Genomic DNA, 24,886 nt, shown 5'->3' on the forward strand with positions numbered 1-24,886 from the left:
GCAGCAGAGCGCCATCTAGCGGCTCATTGTTTCACAGAGTGACGCGTGTGACGCCACCTGACACAGCAGCTCTGTGTTTGTGTCGGTGTCGGTGCATCACACCGGCAGCATCTCCAGTTTCACCGCAGTCCAGTGAGCGCGCCCCGCGGCTGAAGGTAGGGTAGGCTTTGGGATGTTTTTCAGGGTGTTTTCCAGCGCAAAAAGCTGCGCTCTTTTCCTGCATCCTTCACTAATCCTCCGCAGATGGATGGGGATTTCATGTGTGTTCTGTGTGTGATGGTTGTTATGTAATTGCATCACACTGACAGTGAGGCTTGAATGTTGTTTGGCTTCCATGTCACGGTAATTTGATAAAGGAGAGAGGTACCAAAAAGTACAGAGGGGCGTGGGGGGCTGGGTAGGCCCGGATGGCGCAGTTTCAGCGCACAGACATTGCTCCCCAACGGCCACACCATCATCTTCATCAGCAACATCGCGCTGCCACAGCTAAATAGTGCTGTGTAATAACTGTGTGACTCCTGGGACATGCGGGCGTCTCTAGTGCAGGTCTGCAGCGTCATGACCACCGCCTGGTCGTTGCGGCAGTGTCGCACAGAAATGTCCTGCAATGACACGTTTTTACGTCCGACCTGATGAGCTGGATGAGATTTGTAAGATTGGGGGGCTTCATTTTGAAGTGCACGAGTCTTGAGTGTATGGGCTGCTGTGCTCTGATGTTAGCTCAGTTTACTGTGTATTTTGGCAAATGCCAACATTTTCCTTTCATAGCCTGCTAAACGAACAGAACAGTAAATGCAGTATTTACCCCCTTACCCCTCCCAGACTCATATATATTTAAATAACCACCGGTTTATGCAGTAAAATAAAAGTTTAGGTTCATTCCAACATTTTTTTTTGTTTTTTTTTTGGTAGTTCATTTGTTGTCTATTTGACTATAATAACCTTGGTTTAGTCTGCAAGCTTCTAAATCTGCTGAACTGCCCATGCGCAAGACACTTCCTTAGCTTGTGAGGGAGTAGTGCAGGTGTTGCTAATCAGACTTACTGTTAGCTAACTAAATTTTGTTTAGCCTCAGAAAACAAAAGGTAAGGTGATGGTTGGAGCTAGTGTATTATTTTGTTTTATGTATATATTTCTAATTGTTAATTTGGATATGTCTCTGTTTAAATTTCAATGTAAACTTTCAAAATACCAGCGGGAAATCCCGTTAGCTTATTGTTAGCTCGTAGGGCGGTAAATTTTGTCATAATAGAAGCAAACTAATATGAGCTTTACTTTTAACCGGCTTGTTATTATTAAATTAACTTATTTTATTATGTAATTAACTCGTGCATTCTATATTTATATGCCAGTCTGAGCCTTGGTGTGAAATAGTACAAATGTGTTTTGTTTTTTTAATATAAAACCTAATGTGCTATGCTGTAAATAAACTAGGGTTTAATACATAAATAAAGGCTTGGAAAGAAAATGTTTTCAAGTTTAACAGGTACACTAAATTAATTATTTAGTGTCCCATATTTATTAAGTACAGTGTAAAAAGTATATAAAATCCCTCTTAGCCATTTAGTGGGGCGTACCAGTATTTTATAGGCCACCATTAAATGTGATATTAATGTTAGATCCGTTGTTATTATACATTAATATCACACTAATATTTAATATTCAAGAACTGTAACAGCCCTAATAGTAGTTTAAACCACTTGGTACGAAAAAGGGACCCAATTGATAAGGTCACGTGACAGGAGAAAATGTAAATGAATTGAGAATATTGCCAAAAAAGTATAATTGTTGAAAAGAAATCTGAACTGAAAAAAATACCCGACAGTTTGTACTTTAACAGTTCACTTAAACTGCAATTTGGTTTTTACCAGAATTAATTCATTAAATAGTTAATGAATAAGTCAATTACTGTGCCTTGTTTTAGTGGATGTTTTGTTAAAAATAGTGCCAGGTTATATTTTCTTCTTGCTACACAGAAGAAATGGGGAGGAAAAGAATGACAAACACATAAATAGGTTAGAGAGTCTAGTCTATTTTAAAAATAAAGGACTGTGCACATTTCAACTGTTGGTGATTTTTGGGGTTTTCTCTGTATTACTTTAGGGCCTTTTCCTCACAATATGAAGCGCCTTGAGGCTACTTTTGTTGTTTTGTTGCTAAATAAATAAAACTGAATTGAAATTGAATTGACCCAAATGCTTCACTTTTGAAATACTCCTACTGTGCAAAGAATGGTGTATATTTGAAGTACAGTACAGTATTTGTGGTCATAGGAGAGCAGGTGAGGTGCATCTTCTTAGTTAAATTAATAAGGAATAATTATGAGAGCATTTCCTGGACATGCCTTCATAGCACCAGAGTAAGGACAGATTAAAGCAGAAAGGCTTGTCGGAGGCAAGGCAAGGCAAATTTATTTGTATAGCACAATTCAACAACAAGGTGATTCAAAGTGCTTTACAGAGACATTAGAAACAAAAACAAATAAAAAGCATGATTTAAAATTGATTAAAACAAGCAAACAAACAAACTAACTAAACACACACATTTCACACCTGTTCGCGCGATCTGAACCCTTATCGTAAGGGGAGCTACCAGTCCTTCTGTGGACGAGCTACTTTCTATTTTAAATTCCCTGAATTTAAAATACTCTCTAGACCCAGTCTAGACCCAGCTGGGGAGCTACCCAGAGCTCTAAACCCACTTAACAAACAAACAAACAAAACAGTATATAAAATCAAAACAGATAAAATCAGAAATAGATAAGATCAGTAGTTAGTGCAAGTTTTGAAATTTAAGCTTAAAAGTGTGGATTTGGTGCTTTATTCAAATGCAGCTGAGAATAGGTGAGTCTTCAACCTGGATTTAAATAAACTGAGTGTTTCAGCTGATCTGAGGCTTTCTGGGAGTTTGTTCCAGATATAAGGAGCATAAAAGCTGAAACCTACATTTGAGAAGCAGTTCTTGTTTATATACAATAAAATCCACAAGTATTTGAACAGTGGCACAGTTTTATAATTTGCCCTCCATACATCAACGCAGTGCACTGATCTGGCTTTTTCCAGTTCTGATACAGATGCCCACAGCCAAGGTATCTGCTTAATCCAATACCTGTTTTGCATTAATAATCTGTAATCCTCCCTGTGAGGACTCATTTGTTTATATGTGAGATAAAATCAGGCTTGATATAAACAGCTTCCATAACTCTGTAAATTAAAAGTGAAAAGTTAATGGATCCAAGAATATACATTTGTTGAATTTATTAGCGAAGTAATAAATGATAACAAGCTCGGTATGAACACCATCAAATATAAATAATGTGTTGGAGGTATTCATCCAACTTATTTGCATTAGACTTATTTTGGTTACAGTGAGTCATTAGGCTGCTGCAGGATGATGTCAGGTACAGTCACATTGGTATCTCCTTTTTTCTCCTCACACACACATTATGTGTGAAGTAGGGCTGTTTGATATAGCGATATATATCAGATGATGATATGAAAACGTCAATCGTTGCATATATTACGCTTTCGTTTGTTTCTTGGTGTTGCAAAATAAACTGTTTATGGCAATATTTTTTCATTGTTTTGATAGTCACTGTAGAATTTCTTAAAGTTCTCTCTTTTTCCTATATTTAATATAACCACGCTACGGACGGAGAAGCGACTGTTTTTATGCGTTGACGTTAGCAACAACGACCGTAAAACCATTGCGTGGCTCCGTCGTCCGCTTGTTTATTTTCTACATAAACCTTTCACAATAAAGCTGAAGATCCTGTTGAGATTTTTTCAAAATAAACTGAATCACATGAAGGAGTACGGATGAGAAGCAAAAAAGAGCCGTCAGGTGCTAAAAAATAAACCTTAGAATCAAACGTCAGAACAGGCTTTTCCCCGCAGCACGCCGTGTAATAAATAGTCACAAAGAAAATGTCTAAAAATGTAGTTTCATGCATCGGTCCAAAAAAAAAAAACTTCACGCAAATCGAGCTGCCCGAGATTCACAGAATTTACAGAAAATGTAAAATTTTTGTGATACATAACGTTGTCGGGACGATAAATGTCTTATATTGGGATATGAGATTTTGGTCATATCGCACAGCCCTTGTGTGAAGCTGTCCAAAGAGCTGAAGTGAAAGATTATTTAATCAAGCTGAGGACAACACATTATATTACAAAGCCATTTGGATCCAAATATCAGTTCAGGGTATATCAAGCAATCAAGATGTGACTGAAGTGGAGATTTTGAACTTTGATTCAAGCGGTTTAATGCAGCCAAGTTTAGGTTGTGTGGCCAACTTAGTATTGGTCTGACTCAAAAAAATAAACCTATCAGAGAGAAGGGACTTTAGGAGCGGCCAAATCAATTGTCAATAATGTTGATTGGCCAATTTCATTTTAATGGGATCTGTCACCTCCTTTATGAGGCTCAAATATGTTTTAAAGCTCTGCTGATAAATTCATTTTTCTGACACCCGGTTTAAATGAGAGACAATTTTCAGGCTGTTTAATTTTTCAGATTTTAATTTCAGTTGAGTGTTTGGCTTCCAGAGTTAAAACAAAGAAATCAAGATAAAAATTATCATTGTGTCTTTTCATTACTTTTGCTGTTCCCTTTATGGAGATGACCCAAGTCTGTATCCGTTTCTTGTCTTGTTGTCAGAGTGAGCAGCGATGGGGAAGGAGAAGCTCCACATCAACATTGTGGTAATTGGACATGTTGACTCAGGCAAGTCCACCACCACCGGCCACCTGATCTATAAGTGTGGTGGCATTGACAAGAGGACAATTGAAAAGTTTGAGAAGGAAGCTGCAGAGGTATGACTCATGTTGTTCTTACTTCAAAAAAAGATCATTTTGAAATTTTTCTGCTATTTAACTCCTATTTTCGGTCTACTTGTCTCCTACTCTGGATAATATTCTCATCTTTTTATTACAAGTCCACAAAAAATATTCGGTCATCAGTCTTATTGATTTACCTTTTACACCTTGTAGATGGGAAAGGGTTCCTTCAAATATGCCTGGGTGCTGGACAAGCTGAAAGCTGAGCGTGAACGTGGCATCACCATCGACATTTCTCTTTGGAAGTTCGAGACCAGCAAGTACTACGTCACCATCATTGATGCTCCAGGGCACAGGGACTTTATCAAGAACATGATCACTGGGACCTCACAGGTACAGTTCAGTGGACTTCTTAAGTGCTCGTGTTAAATGCCATTTATAAGTTTTTCCTCTGCAGATCTTTCAGTGAGAAAAACTCCAACATCTCTGATCTCAGCTGGTGATGACATTCCTTGTTCTTGAGCTCACAGAGAGATCATAGTTTAGTTTAGTTTCACTTTATTTAAGACACACACGGGTCCATAGCAAATAAAATAGATGCAAAAAAAAAACAGTAGAAAATTTAAAACAAATTCCACAGTGTCACACAATTATATAGAAAGTAAAACAACAACTGTTCCATAACTTTGAATAACACCTAACTGAGTTTAGTGCAGGGTCAGTCAGAGATACGATTATACTGTTTGTGTAGTCCTTTACCCTACACATACAACTGTGCAGATTGAGACGATGACCACCATCATCAGCTTCTGTCCTAAATGCTTGGAATGGACTACTCCCAAGCATGGGACGAGATCCTCTCTAGAATCGCTGGTACAAGAAGGGTAGTTGAACTGAGTGAGGTGTTTCTCCATTAACCCAAAGGCGAATGGAATCTCAGAAGGATTCAAAAACGTGGGAAAGACTGTAGCTAGTAGCATTAGAATAAGTAGAAGAGTATAACATGAGAGAAATGGTTGATGGAGAAACTTAAGGTGGAAAGACGTTTTCACATCTGTCTCCCTCCCCTCAGGCTGACTGTGCTGTGTTGATTGTGGCGGCGGGCGTGGGCGAATTTGAAGCTGGCATCTCAAAGAACGGGCAGACACGTGAGCACGCCCTCCTCGCCTACACCCTGGGAGTAAAACAGCTCATTGTGGGCATCAACAAGATGGATTCCACTGAGCCCAACTACAGCCAGAAGCGCTATGAGGAGATTGTGAAGGAAGTCAGCACTTACATCAAGAAGATTGGCTACAACCCTGACACCGTGGCTTTCGTGCCCATTTCTGGCTGGAATGGGGACAACATGCTGGAGCCCAGCCCTAACGTGAGACTGCCATGAGACCAGCTATGACTCTTTTATTTGTCTGAGACTAGCAGGGAGTTACACGTCTATAATAATATAAGGTTTTATAACTATTAAAGAATGAGCTTTTGGGTAAAAATACTCCAACATGCTTCCAGGTCTAATGCCTGCTAGTTAGCGCCTCATTCCTTCTTCAGCTTTGGCAAATGGCTTCTGGGTGTAAAATTCTAGCTCAGAATTTATCTGGTGTTAACATTCACATCTTATCACTCCTTGCTAAGCTGCAGACATGTGGGCTTCTCTCCCTTCACAGATGACCTGGTTCAAGGGCTGGAAGATCAACCGTAAAGATGGAAGTGCCTCAGGCACCACACTGCTCGAGGCTCTGGACGCCATCCAACCTCCGACGCGTCCGACCGATAAGCCCCTCCGCCTGCCTCTGCAGGACGTGTACAAGATTGGAGGTGAGGCTGTAAGGATGAAATGTGTTGTGAAGTTTGGCTGAAGTGTTGGTTGTTCCAGAATATGTATGAAAATAGGAATGAGATCACCTTGTGATAAAAACAGCTGAGCTGAATGAGGTCTGAAGAAATTCCCTTTGGTTCATTCTGTCCTAAATGCTGAGGCTTAGAAGTATACGACTTTAATCCATGCAGGTCTTCCACACAGCTGTAAAGTTGTTAACCTGCCTCTCCTCCAGGCATCGGTACTGTACCCGTGGGTCGAGTGGAGACCGGCATCCTAAAACCTGGCATGGTGGTGACCTTTGCCCCCGTCAATGTGACCACTGAGGTGAAATCTGTGGAGATGCACCACGAGGCCCTAACTGAGGCACTGCCCGGTGACAACGTGGGCTTCAACGTCAAGAACGTGTCTGTGAAGGATATTCGCCGTGGCAACGTGGCTGGAGACAGCAGGAACGACCCGCCACAGGAGGCAGCTGGCTTCACTTCTCAGGTGTGCTGTCAGTAGTGTGAAATGCACATCCTTCCTTCTGTTCCTCTCCAGGTTTACAAATAATACCTGTGTCTGCTGCCCTGCAGGTGATTATCCTGAACCACCCTGGTCAGATCAGTGCTGGATATGCCCCCGTGCTGGACTGCCACACTGCACACATTGCGTGCAAGTTTGCTGAGCTGAAGGAAAAGATTGACCGTCGCTCTGGTAAGAAGCTCGAGGACAACCCCAAGTCCCTGAAGTCTGGAGATGCCGCCATTGTTGATATGATCCCCGGGAAGCCCATGTGTGTGGAGAGCTTCTCTGAGTACCCGCCGCTCGGTAGGTTTTTTTTTATCCTGAAACTGGATTTTGTGGATCTAAATTTTAGCTTTATTTGACTGTGAATTATCCAAACTTTACTCTCACTGACAGTAAGAAATTAGTTTTCAATTCAAACTAAAACCAGATTATTGGCGATGCCTGTAGAACAACATGTACTGAAGGCTTTGTCCCCACTGCAGATGCCTGGGTTCGATTCCAGCTCAAATAATCTCTCTATTCACCCCACAGTTATCTGTCACTGTCTAATAAAGGTGAAAAGGACAGAAATATATCTTAAAATGCCAAATTTATTATTTGCATAAATTCAATGGATATTCTAAACTTGATCATATAGGTGAATATTAAAAAAAATATTTAAAAAAAATTTTTTTAAATTATTTTTTGGAGAGAAGCAGCACTCTCGATAGCTTCCTGTCTATCCAGCAGCACAGAAAGAAAGGGTGGGGGCACAGGTGACCATATACCACATGGTCGAAGTGCTGTATCTTCTCTCTCTCCACCTTCTAGTCTGTCTTCACTGCTTTATTTAATCAGTGAACATAAATGGACAGTTATGGATAGCTGAAGTTAAACAATTTTAAAATCATAAAATTTGCCCGTTAGGGAGAACACAACTTCTGAATCAGAGGATCGTCTGTCATGCGTGACATTTTTCTATCAGACGAATAAAACAATAAAAAAAAAAAAAAAGAAGCTAAATATCCCTGGATTCCTGTTACATGTCTGTGTGTGTGTAAAAATAACAACGTCACTCTGACTCTGCACAAACCCAAAGCAACGGGTTATTTCCCCTTTCTACATTTGTTCTCAAGAAAAACAGGAAGTGGTTTTAGTAGCTGAATAAGTTCATCACTAAGTTATTAGGTGAAAAGTCACATAGACATTTAGATTGCTTAAACAACAGAAAACACATTTCATGAAGCTGATCAAATTATATAAAAACAAAAATCTCTTGACACATACTTAGGTCACCTCCTCTCTGTATGTTAATGCACATTTTTTACCAATAATTCTTCCTCAGGGCGCTTTGCTGTCCGTGACATGCGTCAGACGGTGGCGGTGGGCGTCATCAAAGGCGTGGAAAAGAAAGCCGCCACGAGTGGTAAGATCACCAAATCGGCACAGAAGGCGCAGAAGGCCAAATGAACGTTGTGCTGGGCTGCTGCCCCAAACGCTCACCATGGCCGAAGACACACCCCGCCCCTTCTGCACTCCATAGTCAGCGTCTGGTCTATTATCACAATGCATCGCAAAAGCAGACGAAGGAAAAAAACTAACCAAAACGCTGTTAGTGCTCGTCTTATGTAGGTTTTATTGCAGCAGAACACAATAGGTTTGCGTTACAGTTCTCTGCCTGTTGAAGTTAATGATTCAGCTTCTCGTGGATCTAGACGACAATCGTAGTGACGAGGCAGACGCGTTCTTTTGTCAGCTCTTCGTTCATGTAAGCTCTGTGTTGTAGCTTTAACAAAAAGATAAACTTGTTAGCCTGAGGTAGATCAGCTTCTTGCATGTTTGCACCTTAGAGAAACTCTCCGTGCCTCGCACTTTGCTCAACTTAAACTCCCTCCAAGTAGCTCTGATAAATGTTACTGTTAAGTTCACCTTAACCGCTGTTATTTGTGATTCTACGTTCATACAAGTAAAGGTGTTTAAACATTATCTCTCTGCTCCTCATTTCATTCAAATCAAAACCACCAAAAAACATCTGTAGAATTTCCTTTATTGATGAATGAGAATAAAAGTTTGCTTGCATTTACATTACAGGCTTCATAAATCTGAGATTATTACTAGTGTGTAAATATGTGAACATAATTTAAATAAATTAAAATGACACACAGACAGAATGGTAACATGTCAAAGGTCCATTTTTAGCTCAATAGCAAAATCTCTGAATATAAAAACTAAAATGCCTCAAGTAAGGACCTAATGAGAGGAAATAAAGACAGTGCAATCATCTCTGTGTGGAGGAACCTAATGCACCTTTCAGAAACTAAATTAACTCAAAGCTCAATATGTACCATACAAGCAAGGCACCGGTATACTGGATGTACTGCACATTTTGTAGACTTCATATCAGAGCTGGGCTCCTTGATTTTAAACTCAAGTGATGGCATAGCATTCATTATCACTTCTAGATAGGTTTGGATATGGCAGCCTCTTCATGCAAAGGAGATTAAAATCCATTCTTCAAAGCAAACTAAACTTCCTCAAACTTTTCTGGTTTTTGGTAAGGGGTATCTGCAGAATCTATTCAGGTGTTTTATGTCATGCATCTATAGATCAGTCCACGTTCTACCCTGCTATTTAGCCTGTCTGTGTCACACGGGCAGGGACACTCAGATCCACAATTGTAGGTGAGGGTAGAAATGTAGATTGACCAGATGGGCAGTTTTTACCTGTGATAGCCAGAGGTGGACCAATCACCAAAACTGATCTGCATCTAGCTGTGCTGTAATAGTTTTCCCAAGTACCAGAAAAACCTACTTAACCGTATCAAATGCATCTAATTCTCTAACATGCAACAAGGAGGTTTGACATTGCTTTTCTTGTTTTAATGTCAATACTCAGCGACTATACATTCTGTAGCCAGGAAGCAAAAATAATCCCCACATCACAGAGTATAGAAAAAAAGCAAACATTGACCATGATTTTAAATAAGAGTTTAAAAATCTTCCCTCATGTAAGAACAGGCCGGGAGAAAAGCCAGATACAAGAAAAACTCGTACGTCGAAACATTTCCTTCAGTGTTTCTGAACCAAAACAAAGTGCTTTGCCAGGTCACACACCTGTTCTGACATTAAGCAATTCTCTTAAACCAGGTAATGACATTTGAGATGTTCTTCAATCCATGGCTGCGATCGGCAGGGAAACCAACCGGTCGGTGCATAATTGATGTGAAGTTAACAGCCGCTGCTTGTAACCTCTGTTGACGTCCTCACTGGCTGCTGGTGGGAATGGGCATTCTTCTCTGTACACGTGTGCATACAGCAAACTTGCATGCATGCCTTTGAAACATGATTTGAGTTCAGGGGTTTTACGGCCACCCATCAAAGAGACCAACATTTTTTAACATGGGGTTTAATTTATCCAAGGAAATGGTCAGAAATAACAATTTGTGTTGGCTCTTCATGCTTGGTCAACCCCAAAGACTCATTCTGACCAGAAAAATAACTCCCTGAGCCAATAGCAGGGAACTCAACCTCAAACACAACTGGGCATTTGAAAGAAGGTAACAAATAGATGGTGAGCTATGACCTCGGGCTGAGGATTGGTGGTGGTGTTGACAAAAAAGTGATCGTCTGCCAAAAAAATGATTGCCTGTATTTAAACTACTGTAAATCACTTGTTAGCCTATAATATATAAAACATGTATCCCTCATGAATGATATCAAGTCATCTTGAGCTACAACAGCATTCCTGCCACAAGGTAGAAGCTGCAGAGTTTTTGGCGTTTATATATGTAGGGCCGCACGGTGCCGTGCTGGTTAGCACTGTTGCCTCAGACAGCTCAACTCCACAATCTGGCCAGGACCCTTCTGTGTGGCGTTTGCATTTTCTCCCTGTGTTTGTGTGGGTTCTCAAGCTTCCTCCCACACTCCACAGACATGCAGTTTGTGGGGTTAGGTTAATTGGTCATTCTAAATTGCCCATAGGTGGGAATGGTTGTCTGTCCCTACACGTTAGCCCTGCGACAGACTGGCGACCTGTCCAGGGCATATCCTGCCTCTCGCCTATGGTAGACGACACAGGCTAGAGTCCCACCCCGTAACCCTGGTAAGGATAAGTGGAAGAGAATAGATGCATATATATCCTTTATTTATCCAGTTAACAAATCTCATTGATATCAAAAATGTCTTTAAGAGTGATCTGGTCAAGAGCGCAGCAGTAGTTGAAACAAATACGACTTATGCGACGTTTTAAGAGACCAACATGGTCACAAAGACACTTGCAAAACTGGTCATTTTGTTATTTTATGTAAAACTCCTTTTTAAAATCCTGTTCAAGTCTATTAATCAATATAAATAAAGACATTACAAATAAAACACACACTGAAACATCAGGAATCACTTTTTTGGCAGACTATCACTTTGTTGTTGTAACGCCAGCTCCTGGGCTGATCCCACAAATAGCAAGGAGAGAGGGCGGGGCATGGAAACAAGAATATACAAATATGTAGGGCAGGAAACATTTGTAGACCAACGGCTTGAAGAGGGTGTTGTGAGGAGTGGTTCCACTCCCCAACTTAAGATAAAATCCACACTTAAATGTACCTGTTGTGTTTGGAAAAAGCCCAAAGTACACAAAAGTTGGGCTTTGTGATAAAGCATATCTTTTCTTCCCGCTGAACCTCTGAGTAGCAGCTTATGGTTTTATAAGTTTCAAAATAAGACACCAAAAGAATCTGAGTTTAAGTGAACAAAGACTATATAAGATGGAGGTAGCCACTCTGCTTTCACCTATCGGTTACTCATTTCCTGCTATGAAGCACTTTTGGGGTTCCCATCTTGGTGTTTTTGAAAGCAGAGGTGGAGCTGATGGTGAAACTGAGGGACACTTAATGCCCATATGTTCACCCTGTAAACCTGCTTTATGTCCTGCACAGTAATAGGGATCACGATTCACAAAATGAACAATATTTTACTTGAAACTAGTGATGTTAACTATGAACCCATCGAGGAAGTGAGCAGCAGGGACATTTCTTTCTCAGTTTATACAACAGGGCTTTCTTTTTGAACCAAGGGAGTGTCCCCCTGCTGGCCATCAAAAAGAATGCAGGTTTAAGGCACTTCTGCATTGACTTCACTTTTCAGATCTAGAAGCTACGTCCATCTCTTATATACAGTCAGTGATTGTGGTTGAACAGTCCAAAAATATAATTTTTCTCTACTAAGCTCAATTTGCCTCCGTTCTGCTGCTTCTAAATGTCAGTGGTCGACAAATTGAAACTCCAGCGGTAAACGTATTACTTTGTACTTCCTAGACTTCATGCATACAGAGAATCTAACTGTACTTATACTAACATAACAATACTTGATAACATCATTATGCTCCAATACATCAGTGTATATATTTTTTCTTTTTTGGGGGGGCCCTACAAGCACAAACAGGAGCCCATTTGTTCATTTTAATTACTGACAATCAAATCTCTGAATGCAACTGGCCCCTCCCCTACCTTCCCTGTGTCTTCTTGCACCTTATAAAACAGAGTTCCAAAATTGTGTTGAGGACAACAACCTAAAACCACAAGAAATTTGTTGTTCTTGCTGTAAAGACGGAAAAAAAAAACATGCATGAAAACGTAAATCGTATTGCCTGTATTCACATTACACTGGTATATTCCTTTTTAATAGAGTTCTTTTTAAAGGTTTGATTGAAACTAAAATGATTTAAATTCTGTCCTTTGAACGTATTGCTTTAGTTTCATAAAATTTACCCTCTTAACTTCAGATTACCTGTACAGATTATGGTTAAAGTTGGGTCTTATTTTAGCCACAAGGCCAAATTTCCAGAAACAAAGACGACGTTACATCTCAGAATTAAGTCTTGTTCATTTCCACATTACAGTTTTTCTATAAAAAGATTTTCCATTTTCCAAACAGGTGAAAATGTTCAAAAATGGGTTGAATGCTAAGAAACCGAAACCTAAGATATGTCATCAATGACCTTGTGAATCTTAAGAGGTTAAAGATGGGAAAGAAAGAATGCATCTGGCAGTAGTGATGTAACATCATTTCAGTGTGGAAACGTCTTGTTTGATGGGAGACACACAAAATGTGGCTTTTATACACTGAACATGGCCATTCTCAGAGAGGGTTTCAATAAGTGTTAGGAGCCCATGCCCTCGACTGCAAACTGTACCTTTCAAATCTCTGTACCTCTTTACAATAAGCATGCACTCCATGCTGTATGTCAAGGTCTCATATCAACCCGAGTTTAACAGCGGAGGTTTTTGGGTGTCTCTGTTGTCGTTTCTCAGGCTCTTATCTCAGATTTGTCAATCACACTTTAAAACAAAACTCATGCAATGATATGTCATATGGTCAGCCTGTATGAAAATACTGTGATTCTTATCAAATGGATCAACATGAATATAAACAGAAGAAGACCCCATGTAATATTCCCACCCACCCACTTCCCTCCAAAAAGGATAAAAACCGTCTTTTTGAGGTGAGATTGGTGTGCCTTCCCGACATGTAGCTGGGTCTATTTTAGCCGTACGTGTGGCATGTTCAGCAACTCGTTGCTGCCAGTAGAGGGCAAGGATGCGTGACCGCTGGCCAGACTGCGGTTTGAGCCCTGGGTCCCTGCTCCGGCTCTGCCGCCTGTCCTCAGGAGTTCTGAGGAGTAAGTCGGAGTCTCGGCAGACCCCTGTGACAAGAAGTCAAGTCCCTGCGTCTCAATGTCTCTATCACTGATAAAGAGGTCCTCCTCACCCCACCCACCTCCACTCCTCCTGCCTGTACCGCCCCCTCCTCCCCCAGGATCTTGGCTACAGCTATGGAAGCCAATGGGGGAGTCACTGCTTGTACTGGGGCTTGGAGATGACAGGCTGTGGCCGTGATGGGTGGGGGCTACTTGCTTCAGATCCTGCACTGACATGGACTTGCCCAATCCTCGGTCCATCTCGTTGGACCCAGAGCAGCAGCCCAGCGCTGGTGGCACCAGGGGCTCCAGCTCCAAGCTCATTTGTCTCCTCCAAGATCCCTCCTCCTTTGTGCTAAGCCTGCTGTTGCTGTTCCCTTGGAGCTGCTGCCCCAATCTGTTGAGCCCCAACCCAAGGCCCTTCCCGACAACGCTGTCCTCCATCTGTGTCCCAAGACCTCCACAAAAGTCCTCTATGTCAGGGGATACCTCTATGGAGGCTGTTCGCACTAAAGTGCCTGGGCCGTGACTTCGGCTAGGAGGGGGTGGAGGTGGAAGCCTCGCCAGAAGAGGAAACCCACCATCTCTTACTCCTCTGTCCCCTGAACTGCTGACACTGTTCGGGGTGAGGATGGGTGGAGAACTACCCATAGCCTCATCAGTGCCACTTTCAGGTGTGGTGGCCTGAGCCTGGGGATGGTGGTGGTGGCGATGGTGATGATGATGTGGCAGGGGCGATGGGCTGAAAGAGGATGATGCGAGGCCAGAGGGAGGCGTGGAAGAGGGGGCATTGAGATTGAGGTTGAGCTCGTTGGGGGGCCCCAGGATGAGATGGAGTCCTCCCTGCGAGAGATGAGAACTGGTGGAGGAGCGAGTGACGAAGCCGCTGGTGGGCGGCGCTCCACTGCTGCTGACCTGGGTGGAGCAGGACATGTCCTTGCTGAAGACAGAGGAGTGGTAGTCTGAAGTCTGTTCCAGCTCGAAGAGGGGAAGAGAGGAAAGCGTGAGGGCCGAAGACGAGCCTTTACGCAGAACCTGACGATAAATGTCGAGCAGGGAGTCCAGCTTCGACTCAATCGACTGGACCTGTGAGCAGAGAAGAGGAATAAAGGAGTGATCTACCGCCACATCTGGCAGAATGTACAGATGCTCTAAGTGTCGATTTGAATGCTTGAGAATCAGGTCTGGGGGCTCATAGCTACCTCAACAGCATCTTGCTTTCTACCAGATGTTTGTTTTAAGCTTTAGGATTCATATGCATTTGCCACTTTCAACTTGTGCACCTGAAAAAAATCAATTTGCTGTAAAGAGTAAAATGTGATTCAGGGCCGTCTTAATAAGGTTTTGAATTCTACCCATTGTGACAAATACCAAAATAAAATGATCAGTAAGATGTTTTAGTCTTATAAGCAGTTTGGAGATGAATGTGATTAGCTGAGTTAGTCTAATGTTGCATAAAAACTGGAAGCGGGACAGAGCCGGAATACCAACAAGTTTATTTCCTGTAACTTTAGGAAACTTAAACGCAGTCGAGATGGATCACATTTTACTGTATTTAGCTGGTTTGCTGTCGATGGACTGGCACTTACGTAGCGCTGTTCTAGTCTTATTGACCAGAAACACTGGGGGCATTTTGGGGTACGTAATGAGGACCGGAGGCAGCAAGGATCCAAACACTGAAGTTCCAATTAGCAAAAACCCTGATCCTCTCAACCTCCTGAAATTTTAAGAACAAAACCCAGAGGACGGACCTGTCGCTCCACCTTACAGACGCGACCCAGCATGCTCATGTCCTCCAGTATATCGCCATCAGAGAGCAGCTTGTCTCGAATCTTCTTATCCAGAGGAATTTGGCCCTTCCCAAGGATTTGGTCCACCCTGAAATGCACAGAAATACAAGCAAACACAATAAGATATTAATTTTAAAATGTACAAAGGAGGACTACAAAAGGAAGGAAAATTAGAACCGTTTATCTAAAGTAAACCTTTCCCCGAATAAAACAAATCCAAACACGAGAGATTATTCTTCCTCACTGGACTTCACACTTCCAAACATTACCAACCAGATTACATTTTACCAATTAACAATACAACTTTTTATTTCAGACTCTAAACATTAGAGTCTTATATTTTGGTTTACACATGATTATATTTATGTCTAAATGCTAAATCCAGTCAGGCTCTGTGGGATCTGGTTAATAAAGTCTGTTTGTGTTAAAGCTGACAGAGAGCACAGAAAAACTGAGCCAAGATCATGCAATCACGAGTTCACCAAAAGGAAGAAGAAAAAGTCAGGTGTGGACACCCTGTATGTCACCACTAAATCATGCTAGAAGAAAAGGGGATCGAGCACTACACCGGGAAGTTAGATCTGGATTCTAAAACTGTATTTTTACAGGAGGAAGCGAGAAGATTTACGACACTCGTTCATTGTAAATCAGTCCAATTTCAAATAAGAAATGTAATTCAGGATAAGATGGGCAGGAACCGAATGATTCACGCTCCTCTTGAATATGAAACATGCAGATCAAATGTAGACGATCTGGGGATTGTAATTGTGGACTGGATCCAAATATAGACAAGACCAGCCTCCATGTAACATTTTAAACATTTTACTAAAAAAAACAAAAACATTTTGCGTAAATTTAAGGACTGTTACAGCTTTCTCTATTCTAATCTTACAGATGTTTTTCATATATTACAGTGAGGTCATGGCAGGTTGAAGTTATTTGTGGCTGGAGCTTGCTGACCTGTGTTAGACTCTACTCGTGACTACGAGATGTGTTTAAAAAAAAAAAAAGAAGCATGTTGACAGGCCCTCCACCCTTTGCAAGTCGGATTGGCTCATCTGCAGCAACAGAGTGCACACAGCATCAGCAGGGGGCAGTGTTGCAACAGCAATGACAGGTGAAACCTTCTGGTGTGTGATTGGAGTGTGTCTAAAACATGTTAGCATCACATTGCAAACTCCTTTCCCAGAACAGAAGTCAATTTACTTAAGAGATCTGTTAGTGGCTGGTTAGTAGCAGATATATCCAGGACGTGTTTGTGTGTGGGAGCAGAGTGTGGCTCGAAGCTCAGTTAATTCAGGCTTTAGCTCGTCAACCAGGGGCCTCATTTATCAAATCATCAGAGGAAAAAAGCTCCAAACTTACACGTTTTTAAAACCTGCAGACAACTTGGATTTATCATGCATATAAAGGCGGTGACAAATCCCGAACTTTCAACCGCTTCTCCTTAAAAGCCTCGGGTGGCACATGTGGAACAAGAAGTGAAGGTAAAGGCAACAAAACAACACTGGCAGCAATGTAAAGGTCCTGATTAACAAAGACAAGCAAATCTATCAGTTTTATGGAGGACTGGAAGGAGTAGTACTGTACTGCACTATGTGTCAACTCAAGCTGATTTAGGCTTCATCTGTCCCCTTCCTGACAAACCTGCCAGTCTCTTAGGACACACAGCATGCTTCAGGGGCTTACATCATTGTTAAATGGTAAGCTGAAATCCTTTGAGTTTGGGATTTATAGAGCTGTGTTTGTAATTGTTCTTCAATGTGAAAACTGTACACATAAAAATAGTTTAATGTCCTGGTGAGCAGTGAAAACAAGGTTCATTCATAAAAGTTTCCAAGCAGTGCTACTAAGTGAATTTTGGATCAAGAGGGTCTTTGCCTGTCCAAAATCAGAAGTGAGATGTTGGCACAGCTGAAGTATAGTATTATGTACTCGTCAGCCACTCAACACCATCTACAAAGGAGGTCCCCGCAGTCCTTAGACATGCACGCTGCACACCATCCATTTCTCTATTTTATCTCTGGTGAGCCAGGCTCAGCAACTGCCGGTTTCTATGGATCAGTTGATCCAGACCTAACTATATGCTTTGTCAAAGGGAAAGTTTTAAGCCTAATCTTAAAAGTAGAATCCAAACTGGGAGTTTCCACAGAAGAGGGGCCTGAAAGCTGAAGGGTCTACCTCCCATTCTACTTTTAAATACTCTAGGAACCACAAGTCAGCCCGCAGTCTGAGAGGGAAGTGCTCTAATGGGTTTATATGGTACTATAAGGTCATTAAAATAAAATGGGGCCTTTTAAATTTGATTCTGGATTTAACAGGAAGCCAATGAAGGGAAGCCAATATGGGGGCAAATATGCTCTCTCTTTCTAGCAAAAAATGAACTCAACAGTTGTACTAATTGTCCCGAGTGCATGTTTTGTAAACCTCATTGCCATCACTTCTCCATGAAGGGGCGGTCAGGTATGCTGGACTAACGAATGGTTGATAAATGAGGCCGCACTTTATGTTTTCCTTCACGTTTCTGACAACAAACCAGCTCCTGAATTGTGCGACTGAGGAGTGAACTGAACCCATGTGACATGCGAATGACAGAGTAGGTGGGTAGATTGAGTAAGTTGGGGGAATTCTGACCCCTGGGTGGAGTTCTTCCTCCCCTGGCTGTAATAGACAGACAGGGAGGGGGAGGAAAAGGCCTTGGCTCGGCTGCTCAGGGGCTGTGGGCCTACTATCATGTCCAGCCTGGAGAGAAGCAAACACAGGTACAAACATGCAAAAACACAAACTGCAAAAAGAAAAAAACAGCGTGAGATAAACCCATGCATGTATAAGGAATGCATACACACATGCAGATCTTTTGCAGTACAATGTCCGTCCTACCTGGTCTGCAGGCTCTTGATGCGGCACAGCATGTCCAGGTGACCGGCAGAGTACTGTTCGATCACGTCCTTCACATCATACGGACGCAGCGTCTCCTTAAACTTCTTCTTGGCTACATGAAACTTCATGATCCTGCATGAACAGCACAGAAGTTCATAAATTCACCAGAAGGGGGAGCTGTGGTCCAGCCGTGACACTGCCAGCCTGAGCTAATGTAAACAAATTAAAGCCTGCATTTATTTTGATAGTGCTTAATGGTGCTTTTAATGTGTCGACCTGTTTGTTCACAGCATTTCAAACGCTCAGAACAATCACTTTCTCAGAAAAAGAGCAGTGAGGCTGAATTCAAGGGAACGTGGCTGAAAGTGGAGAGTCAAAGGGGTCGGAAACAATGAAAACATGCTGGATTATATTGTCACAGCCTTCCGATATACAGTTTTGGTCCATGTGAATGCTTCAAAATATCAAAAATATTTAATAAGATGCTCAGCCAGCATCATTTCATAGAGCAAAACAGGAGGTCCCGATGATGTAGTTTACATGTACATACCACTGAGCCTTCTGACACGAAATGTGATGCATATAAAAATGTACAAGTGACAAGTTATGAGGTGAATGGCATACCTGGCTTCTGCTATTGTTAGATTTGACTCAAAGAACATTTTTGCTGCAGCTGCAAATCTCATTTAGTGACTTCCTGAATTTGCCGTACCCCTGACTTACCTTCGCATCTCTGTGCTGTCATGTGGTTTCAGAATGTACCTCAGAATGTGAGACTGTTGTGAGTGAGTGCATACACAAAACTCTACTATGGGCTTGAACATTAGTTTTCCTTTGGGTGCGTTCTGCGTAAGGAAGCTCGTTAGCTTGCAGGTGCCATGGAAGTGAGCACGTCTGTTTAGCTTCTTGGCCCCTCAGTGGCCTCGAGTTTGGCACGTAGGACATTTGATTAGTGAATTTACACTTTTCTTTGCACAATAACTGAAGCATATTTAATGAAGCTAATATTTTCAGAATACAAGCCTTTGAAGCGCACTGATGTTTATTTGCTGTATTTCCAGCATTTTTGATCCTACATAATTTTGTAAATACAGCAGGTACCTACGTTAAAGTTGTAGCCTTTAGTGAAGGCTATCGTGACTGATGTGGCTGTGTCACTATTTTCACACCTGTCTGTGTCCACAAAGTGATGCGTGACAGCCAGTTCACTTTATATGTGGAAGCTGGATAAAGGGATGAGGTGAACCACTGATGTTTATTATTGTTCTTTGATAAAACTGAAAGTCTGTCGATGCTCATAAAGTAAAAACTAAAAGAAAAACCAACATGAGGTGTCTTGTTAAGGAGCTCGTTCACCACATGGAGCCATAGAAGCTTCAGCATTATAGTCTTAGTTATTATATATTTAATAATTCAAACACTGAGCTGCTTTTAACTTTTATTCAACTCCTGCTGGTCAGGAACGTATGATGACCTTGCATCTAACAGGCTCTTTAGTTCTTTCAGGACACGAAGGACATGAAGACATGTCTACTCTTGTTTCCTTGTGACACGATCACCTTACACAGCTTTTAATCCTCCCACTAACCATATTTCCTGATGATCCAAAAATAAACTAACAGAAATAACAACCATCCGGTCACTTTAATCCCCTGAGCTCAATCAGAAGACGGCGGGGGGTTGGCCGCAATCAGGGTTAGTTTGCCTGCAGCCTGGGTCACGGAAAACTGCAGCAGAAGTTAGACTGAAAGAGGAAGTCTCATTTCCTCTGTCTCACCTGACAGCTCGGATGACAGACTTGACCGAGGGCTGCAAGTCCTCCACTGAGATGTCGCAGTGACAGCCCTTCTCATCAAAACCGTCCTCCGCTGTAATGTTGGAGTCTGCCGTTTGGAAGAGAGGCGCAGAAAAGGAGGATTATTTATTTCTGTGATAGCAATGAAGTCACTTTATGCCAATGAGAACATTTTGCATCCACACAAACAACAGATTGCAGTGAGCCGTGTTAGTCTTACTGCTCAAACACACTAACACACGGTCACGTAGCTTTCCGTTGCCCTGGAGATCCATCCATTTGGGCAACAGAAGATGCCTGGGACAGTTCAGCCATAACTTAAATCTTTTCCTGCTCATACATGCCTGGGTACGATCTTGTCACTAAAGTGGACGCACAACGGGATATCATAGCGTGGCTCAAGCACGTGCATCATAGTTTAAACCCCTTGTTTTGCACAACGGAATACAGCCTCCCGTCTGCAGCGAAACACCCCAATAGCTTTTGTATTAGCTTTAGCCCGGTCGGACTGGGCATGAAAGGGCTGCTTAAGTACCGCAAACTCCTCTGCTCCTCCACTTGGACCGCTAGCACTGGCCATAACTATCGCTTGACAGACCCACCATGCGCACTGTGGAGTGGGATCAGTTTGGATTACGGATCAACTGTGATCCGTTGCACCACTAGACGAAAGAAGGATATGTGAAGAAGAAAACATCAAGCAGTCAGCAGGCAAAACCAGGTTTGGGTAATAGCTTTGTCTTCCAATATGACAACAACTTCAAATTTGCATCACTCCTGCTGAAGAACATCTGACGAATACTTTTGACCCTGGTAGTTTTTGTAGTTTTGGACAGTTCCAGCTGTTTTTAGACAGAAACTCTAAACAAAACCTGCTCATCACCAGGTCACTGTTTAGTTTCAGAATAAGTTACCACCTCGATGTAACAGGTAAAAAGTGACTCAAGACTCATAAGAGACTAAACTCGGACTTTAAGCTCAACACAGCTTACTAATCCATTGACCTTCACTTTGTAGTTACACGCCTCTGCTGGGCCGTGGGGATCTCTGTGAGCTGGTGGAAAATCTGGAGTCTAAATAGTTTAAAGCACAGATCAAAGCTGTCCAAAATCCAGAGATTCACCTTAGTGTCATGGGGTAATAAAGCATTAAAGGTTTAGAAAGACTTCATTTTGATTTTCCAAATGGAGCAGGAACCCTGAGCACCCTGAGGAGGTAAGCACAGGGTTAATGCCGTTGATGTGTTCTGTTGAACTAAACACTGTAGATGACCTCAGGAAAGGATCGATTACTCCACAGATTACTCCACAGTATGTGGGTTTTGTCAGACCTCTAGTGTGGTTCCCCAGCTGCACCAAGGCCGATCAGCAAGCACTCCAGCGGGTGGTGAAAGAAGCTGGCAGAATTATTGGAACAAGTCTGCCAGAGATCAGTAATATCTTCCCCACTCGCTGTCTGAGGAGGGTGCACAGTATCCTGCGGGACCAACATCACCCTGCGCGCCACCTTTTCCATCTGCTGCCCTCAGGGAGAAGGTACAGGTCTATACAGGCCAGAACATCCAGACTGGCCAACAGCCTGTATCCACAGGCTGTGAGGCTCCTGAACTCTCTGCCCCCCTCTCACGGACAATAACCATATCCAACTTCTTAATAGCAATGAACTGGTCTGCATTGGTGCATCATATCTTTATTCTCTTCCCCCTCCTGCCCCCCCCCCTTTCTTAAATAGATAACTATCATATCTGATATCATATCTCACAGTACAATAATATTGAATGGGTTGCATTGTTGTATTTTGTCATGTTTCTCAGGTCTTTGTCTGAATTTCTACGAACATTATTGCTAAGGATTGTCTTATTGCATTGGAGTCACACTGGGTTAAATATGTACACTTGGGTTTTAAGGGGTATTTATTATTTTCTTCTTTTTTTTGGGTTGTATGGAAGCCCCAAACGCAATTTCATTGTTCTTGACAATGACAATAAATAAATAAATACTAAATACTAAAATACCTGCTGCTGATGAAAAACAGTGCTGATTAATGATTTGCTCCATTAAAAAAAAACTTTCCACTAAAATAATTCCTGGTTTCATTTCTAATTAAGACAGAATGGAAGGGAGATGTTTCCCATCCTCTAATGTCTCACTTAGCCAACATGTCAGCGATCAGACGCAGCGTGGCTAACCAGCCAACCAGTTTGGTTTTGGCTAGCTTGGCTAATGATTCCTCTCCACCAGCAGGCCTCAGCCAGCTGGACGGCTCTGACACCCCATATGGCTCCTGGAGCTCACCACCCCCACCTTCCATCTATCCATCAGTCCGCCCACAACCACCAACTGGCCGTTACCCAGGAGGACTCGCCAGGCCGGCACTGCTAGGCCAAAGAAAGGGAGCACAGCAGCCATCAGCATTCCTCCACTCCGCTGCGTCATTAGTGAGCCAAACCAGTTCTGATGAGCTGGATCGAGAGTCAGTTAAATATGAGCAGTGAGGTTGGGGCAGTTGTGCTTATTTTTATATCTCAGGAACACCTTTCTTTAAATGTGGCACTCAAGGAAGAGCAAGAGCAGCTGTTTGGAGAGGTTACTCACTTCCTGTTAATCCCGCATGACTGAAACTGGCCGATTTTGACTTTGACAGCACACAATGAGCAGCAGTGAATGTAGCCTAATGGCTAAAATAAGTTATTAGACCTGCTCTGAACAAAAAAAGACATTGAGACATTTCAAAATTTAAATGGAAAAAATTCTAACATCTTTTTTTTCCCCCTCACAGGAAAAGCAGTTTTGTCCAGTACTATTTATATAACGCAAAAACACAACAACGGGCACCTCAAGTTAAAGACTCCATGATAATAGAGAGGAGATGATGAAACCAAGAAGGCCGTCTTCAGTTTTGGTACGGTAATATGTTACTTAGCATTTATAAGCCACCACTAAAAAGCCAGCAGGGTGGAGGCCAGAAGCCAGACTCTAAAACAGGTGATTTTGCTTTGTTAATAATCCACACTGATATAAAATACCGGCAGTGAAAGCAGAATGGCACACGCACCATCAGTGGTGGAGCGGGACTGACTCTTGAGGCGGAGCGACGGTCTGAACCGCGTGCGGTCGTTGAAGCTCCAGCTCTTCTGAACCTTGGCGGGACTGGTGCCCTCTGTGCCAGCGTCAGCCACCGGAGAGCGCCTGTCATTCACTGATGACGTCTGCCTATTCTTGATGCTCTGACCTCGGGGGCTCGCCATCCTCACCCGCTCCTTAAAACTCAACTTCTGGCTGAAATTAGTGATGAAAAGTAGTACAGAGGGAGATTGGAGCGAGAAGGGGAAAGAAGAAGGAAGTGAAGTGGGGTGGAAATGACAAAGAGGTCAACATGTTTGAGCGATAAATGATTTTCATGATAGCAAAAAGTTATCCTGGAAAAGTGTTCCTTCATAAACTGCTGAACATGGCAGCCATCCATTTAGTATAAGGGCTGCAGGACAGGATGGAGACAGACCAGCATGCATTGCAGCAGATGCTTTAGACAAAATGCAAGCTTTGGTTAGATATGAAGCTTCAGCTGTGTGATGATGCTGGTGGTTTGTTCCTGCAAGTGTGCACAGTATGCCGTCTTGTGTGACCAATTCGTTTACACATCATTAAAAGAGCCAGCGGGTGTCGCACAGTTATATTAAATGTATCGCATGTTTTTATATAAAAGTGTGAGTTTATGGATGAAAATTCATAAGAATTACCTGCAGAGTGTGAACAGGCAGGACCATGAGGTGTGGAGATAATTAGCGAGTGACAGATCCTGTGTTTATGCAGAATGACAGCATGCAAAGCCGTTCGCAGGCGTCAGCCGTGCATCATTTACATGCTGCAGAGGATTAAACAGAAGTCTGTGTTCTTCTTATTGTCACCAAATCAGTGGATTTTGGTCATGAATGTGTTGATTCGTCTCAGTAAATTCTTACTCTTAAACTCAATAGTCTGAGAAAGTCAACAGGATGGCTAATGATTTCATTAAGACGTTATCAGCCAACGAGTGCATCTGCATAATCCTCCTTTCTAATAACTTGTAAAATGAACGTCATGATCTCACTTGTTAGTCTCAACGTGACTTGACACTAATGACTGAGCCCGTGAAGTCATCAGGAAAATGTTGCATGCTAGGTTCTGATTCTAAGCTAACGTTAGCTAGTGTTGCTCACTGCTGACTGTGCCGAGTGGCAGTGAGGCCCTCGAGACTTTGTACCGACTCTGACTCGTATCCCTCGTTAGAAATCAGAGCACATGATGTAAGAAGTAACTGAGAGTCTCATAGCTGTTAGGTGGCTAGCAATAAGAAGCAATGCTTCTCACCGGTGGAGGGGATGGTACCTGAGATGTCTGTGTGGGTTCTGGTGAATGAAGCGCGGTTTATCGTTTAGGTGGAATACAAGGAGGTGAGTGAAGAAGAAAATGTTGACGGTGCATCACACACACACACACACACACACACACACACACACACACACACACACACACACACACACACACACACACACACACACACACACACACACACACACACACACGGTAATTTCAATCTCACTACATCCAGAGAAAAAGCTAATTAGTTATTTCAGAGGAGCTGCTGCTGAGAACGAAACCTGGCACAG

At 42.4% G+C, this 24,886-nt stretch overlaps 2 protein-coding genes across 6 annotated transcripts in view; one reads left to right on the plus strand and one right to left on the minus strand.

The window, feature by feature from the left end:
* The first annotated feature begins 17 nt into the window (after nucleotides 1-17).
* LOC113023574 (elongation factor 1-alpha 1) lies at nucleotides 18-9,069 on the plus strand. 2 transcript variants are annotated; one of them, XM_026169693.2, is made up of 8 exons: nucleotides 18-155; nucleotides 4,660-4,814; nucleotides 4,992-5,171; nucleotides 5,851-6,147; nucleotides 6,440-6,590; nucleotides 6,827-7,083; nucleotides 7,170-7,404; nucleotides 8,429-9,069. In XM_026169693.2, the coding sequence occupies exons 2-8, from the start codon at nucleotides 4,671-4,673 to the stop codon at nucleotides 8,551-8,553; spliced, it is 1,389 nt and encodes a 462-aa protein (XP_026025478.1). In that variant the 5' UTR covers nucleotides 18-155; nucleotides 4,660-4,670; the 3' UTR covers nucleotides 8,554-9,069. The 2 variants fall into 2 exon arrangements, with proteins under 2 accessions (XP_026025478.1, XP_026025477.1); XM_026169692.2 differs by lacking the exon at nucleotides 18-155 and adding an exon at nucleotides 628-1,085.
* Nucleotides 9,070-9,114: 45 nt separating this feature from the next.
* The window catches only part of kcnq5b (potassium voltage-gated channel, KQT-like subfamily, member 5b), a 127,796-nt gene continuing 112,024 nt past the window's right edge, over nucleotides 9,115-24,886 (minus strand). For 2 of the 4 annotated variants that reach the window (XM_080302631.1, XM_026169697.2), the window contains 6 exons: nucleotides 23,293-23,516; nucleotides 20,221-20,326; nucleotides 18,444-18,575; nucleotides 18,198-18,305; nucleotides 15,525-15,651; nucleotides 9,115-14,859 (listed from right to left, as the gene is read on the minus strand). In XM_080302631.1, coding sequence (XP_080158757.1) covers nucleotides 13,615-14,859; nucleotides 15,525-15,651; nucleotides 18,198-18,305; nucleotides 18,444-18,575; nucleotides 20,221-20,326; nucleotides 23,293-23,516 — 1,942 coding nt within the window. In that variant the 3' untranslated portion in view covers nucleotides 9,115-13,614. The remainder of the gene's footprint in view (nucleotides 14,860-15,524; nucleotides 15,652-18,197; nucleotides 18,306-18,443; nucleotides 18,576-20,220; nucleotides 20,327-23,292; nucleotides 23,517-24,886) is intronic. The other 2 variants (XM_026169698.2, XM_080302632.1) reach the window with 2 other exon arrangements.

This window comes from Astatotilapia calliptera, chromosome 6 (assembly GCF_964374335.1).
Source record: "Astatotilapia calliptera chromosome 6, fAstCal68.1, whole genome shotgun sequence".
NCBI lineage: Eukaryota > Metazoa > Chordata > Actinopteri > Cichliformes > Cichlidae > Astatotilapia > Astatotilapia calliptera.

What these genes read in the sequence shown, in the direction of transcription:
- LOC113023574 (XM_026169693.2), top strand. Translation starts at nt 4,671, where the DNA reads ATGGGGAAGGAGAAGCTCCACATCAACATTGTGGTAATTGGACATGTT. An exon ending in TTGAGAAGGAAGCTGCAGAG is followed by an intron (nt 4,815 to 4,991) that starts GTATGACTCATG and finishes TACACCTTGTAG; the next exon opens with ATGGGAAAGGGTTCCTTCAA. An exon ending in TGCTGGAGCCCAGCCCTAAC is followed by an intron (nt 6,148 to 6,439) that starts GTGAGACTGCCA and finishes CTCCCTTCACAG; the next exon opens with ATGACCTGGTTCAAGGGCTG.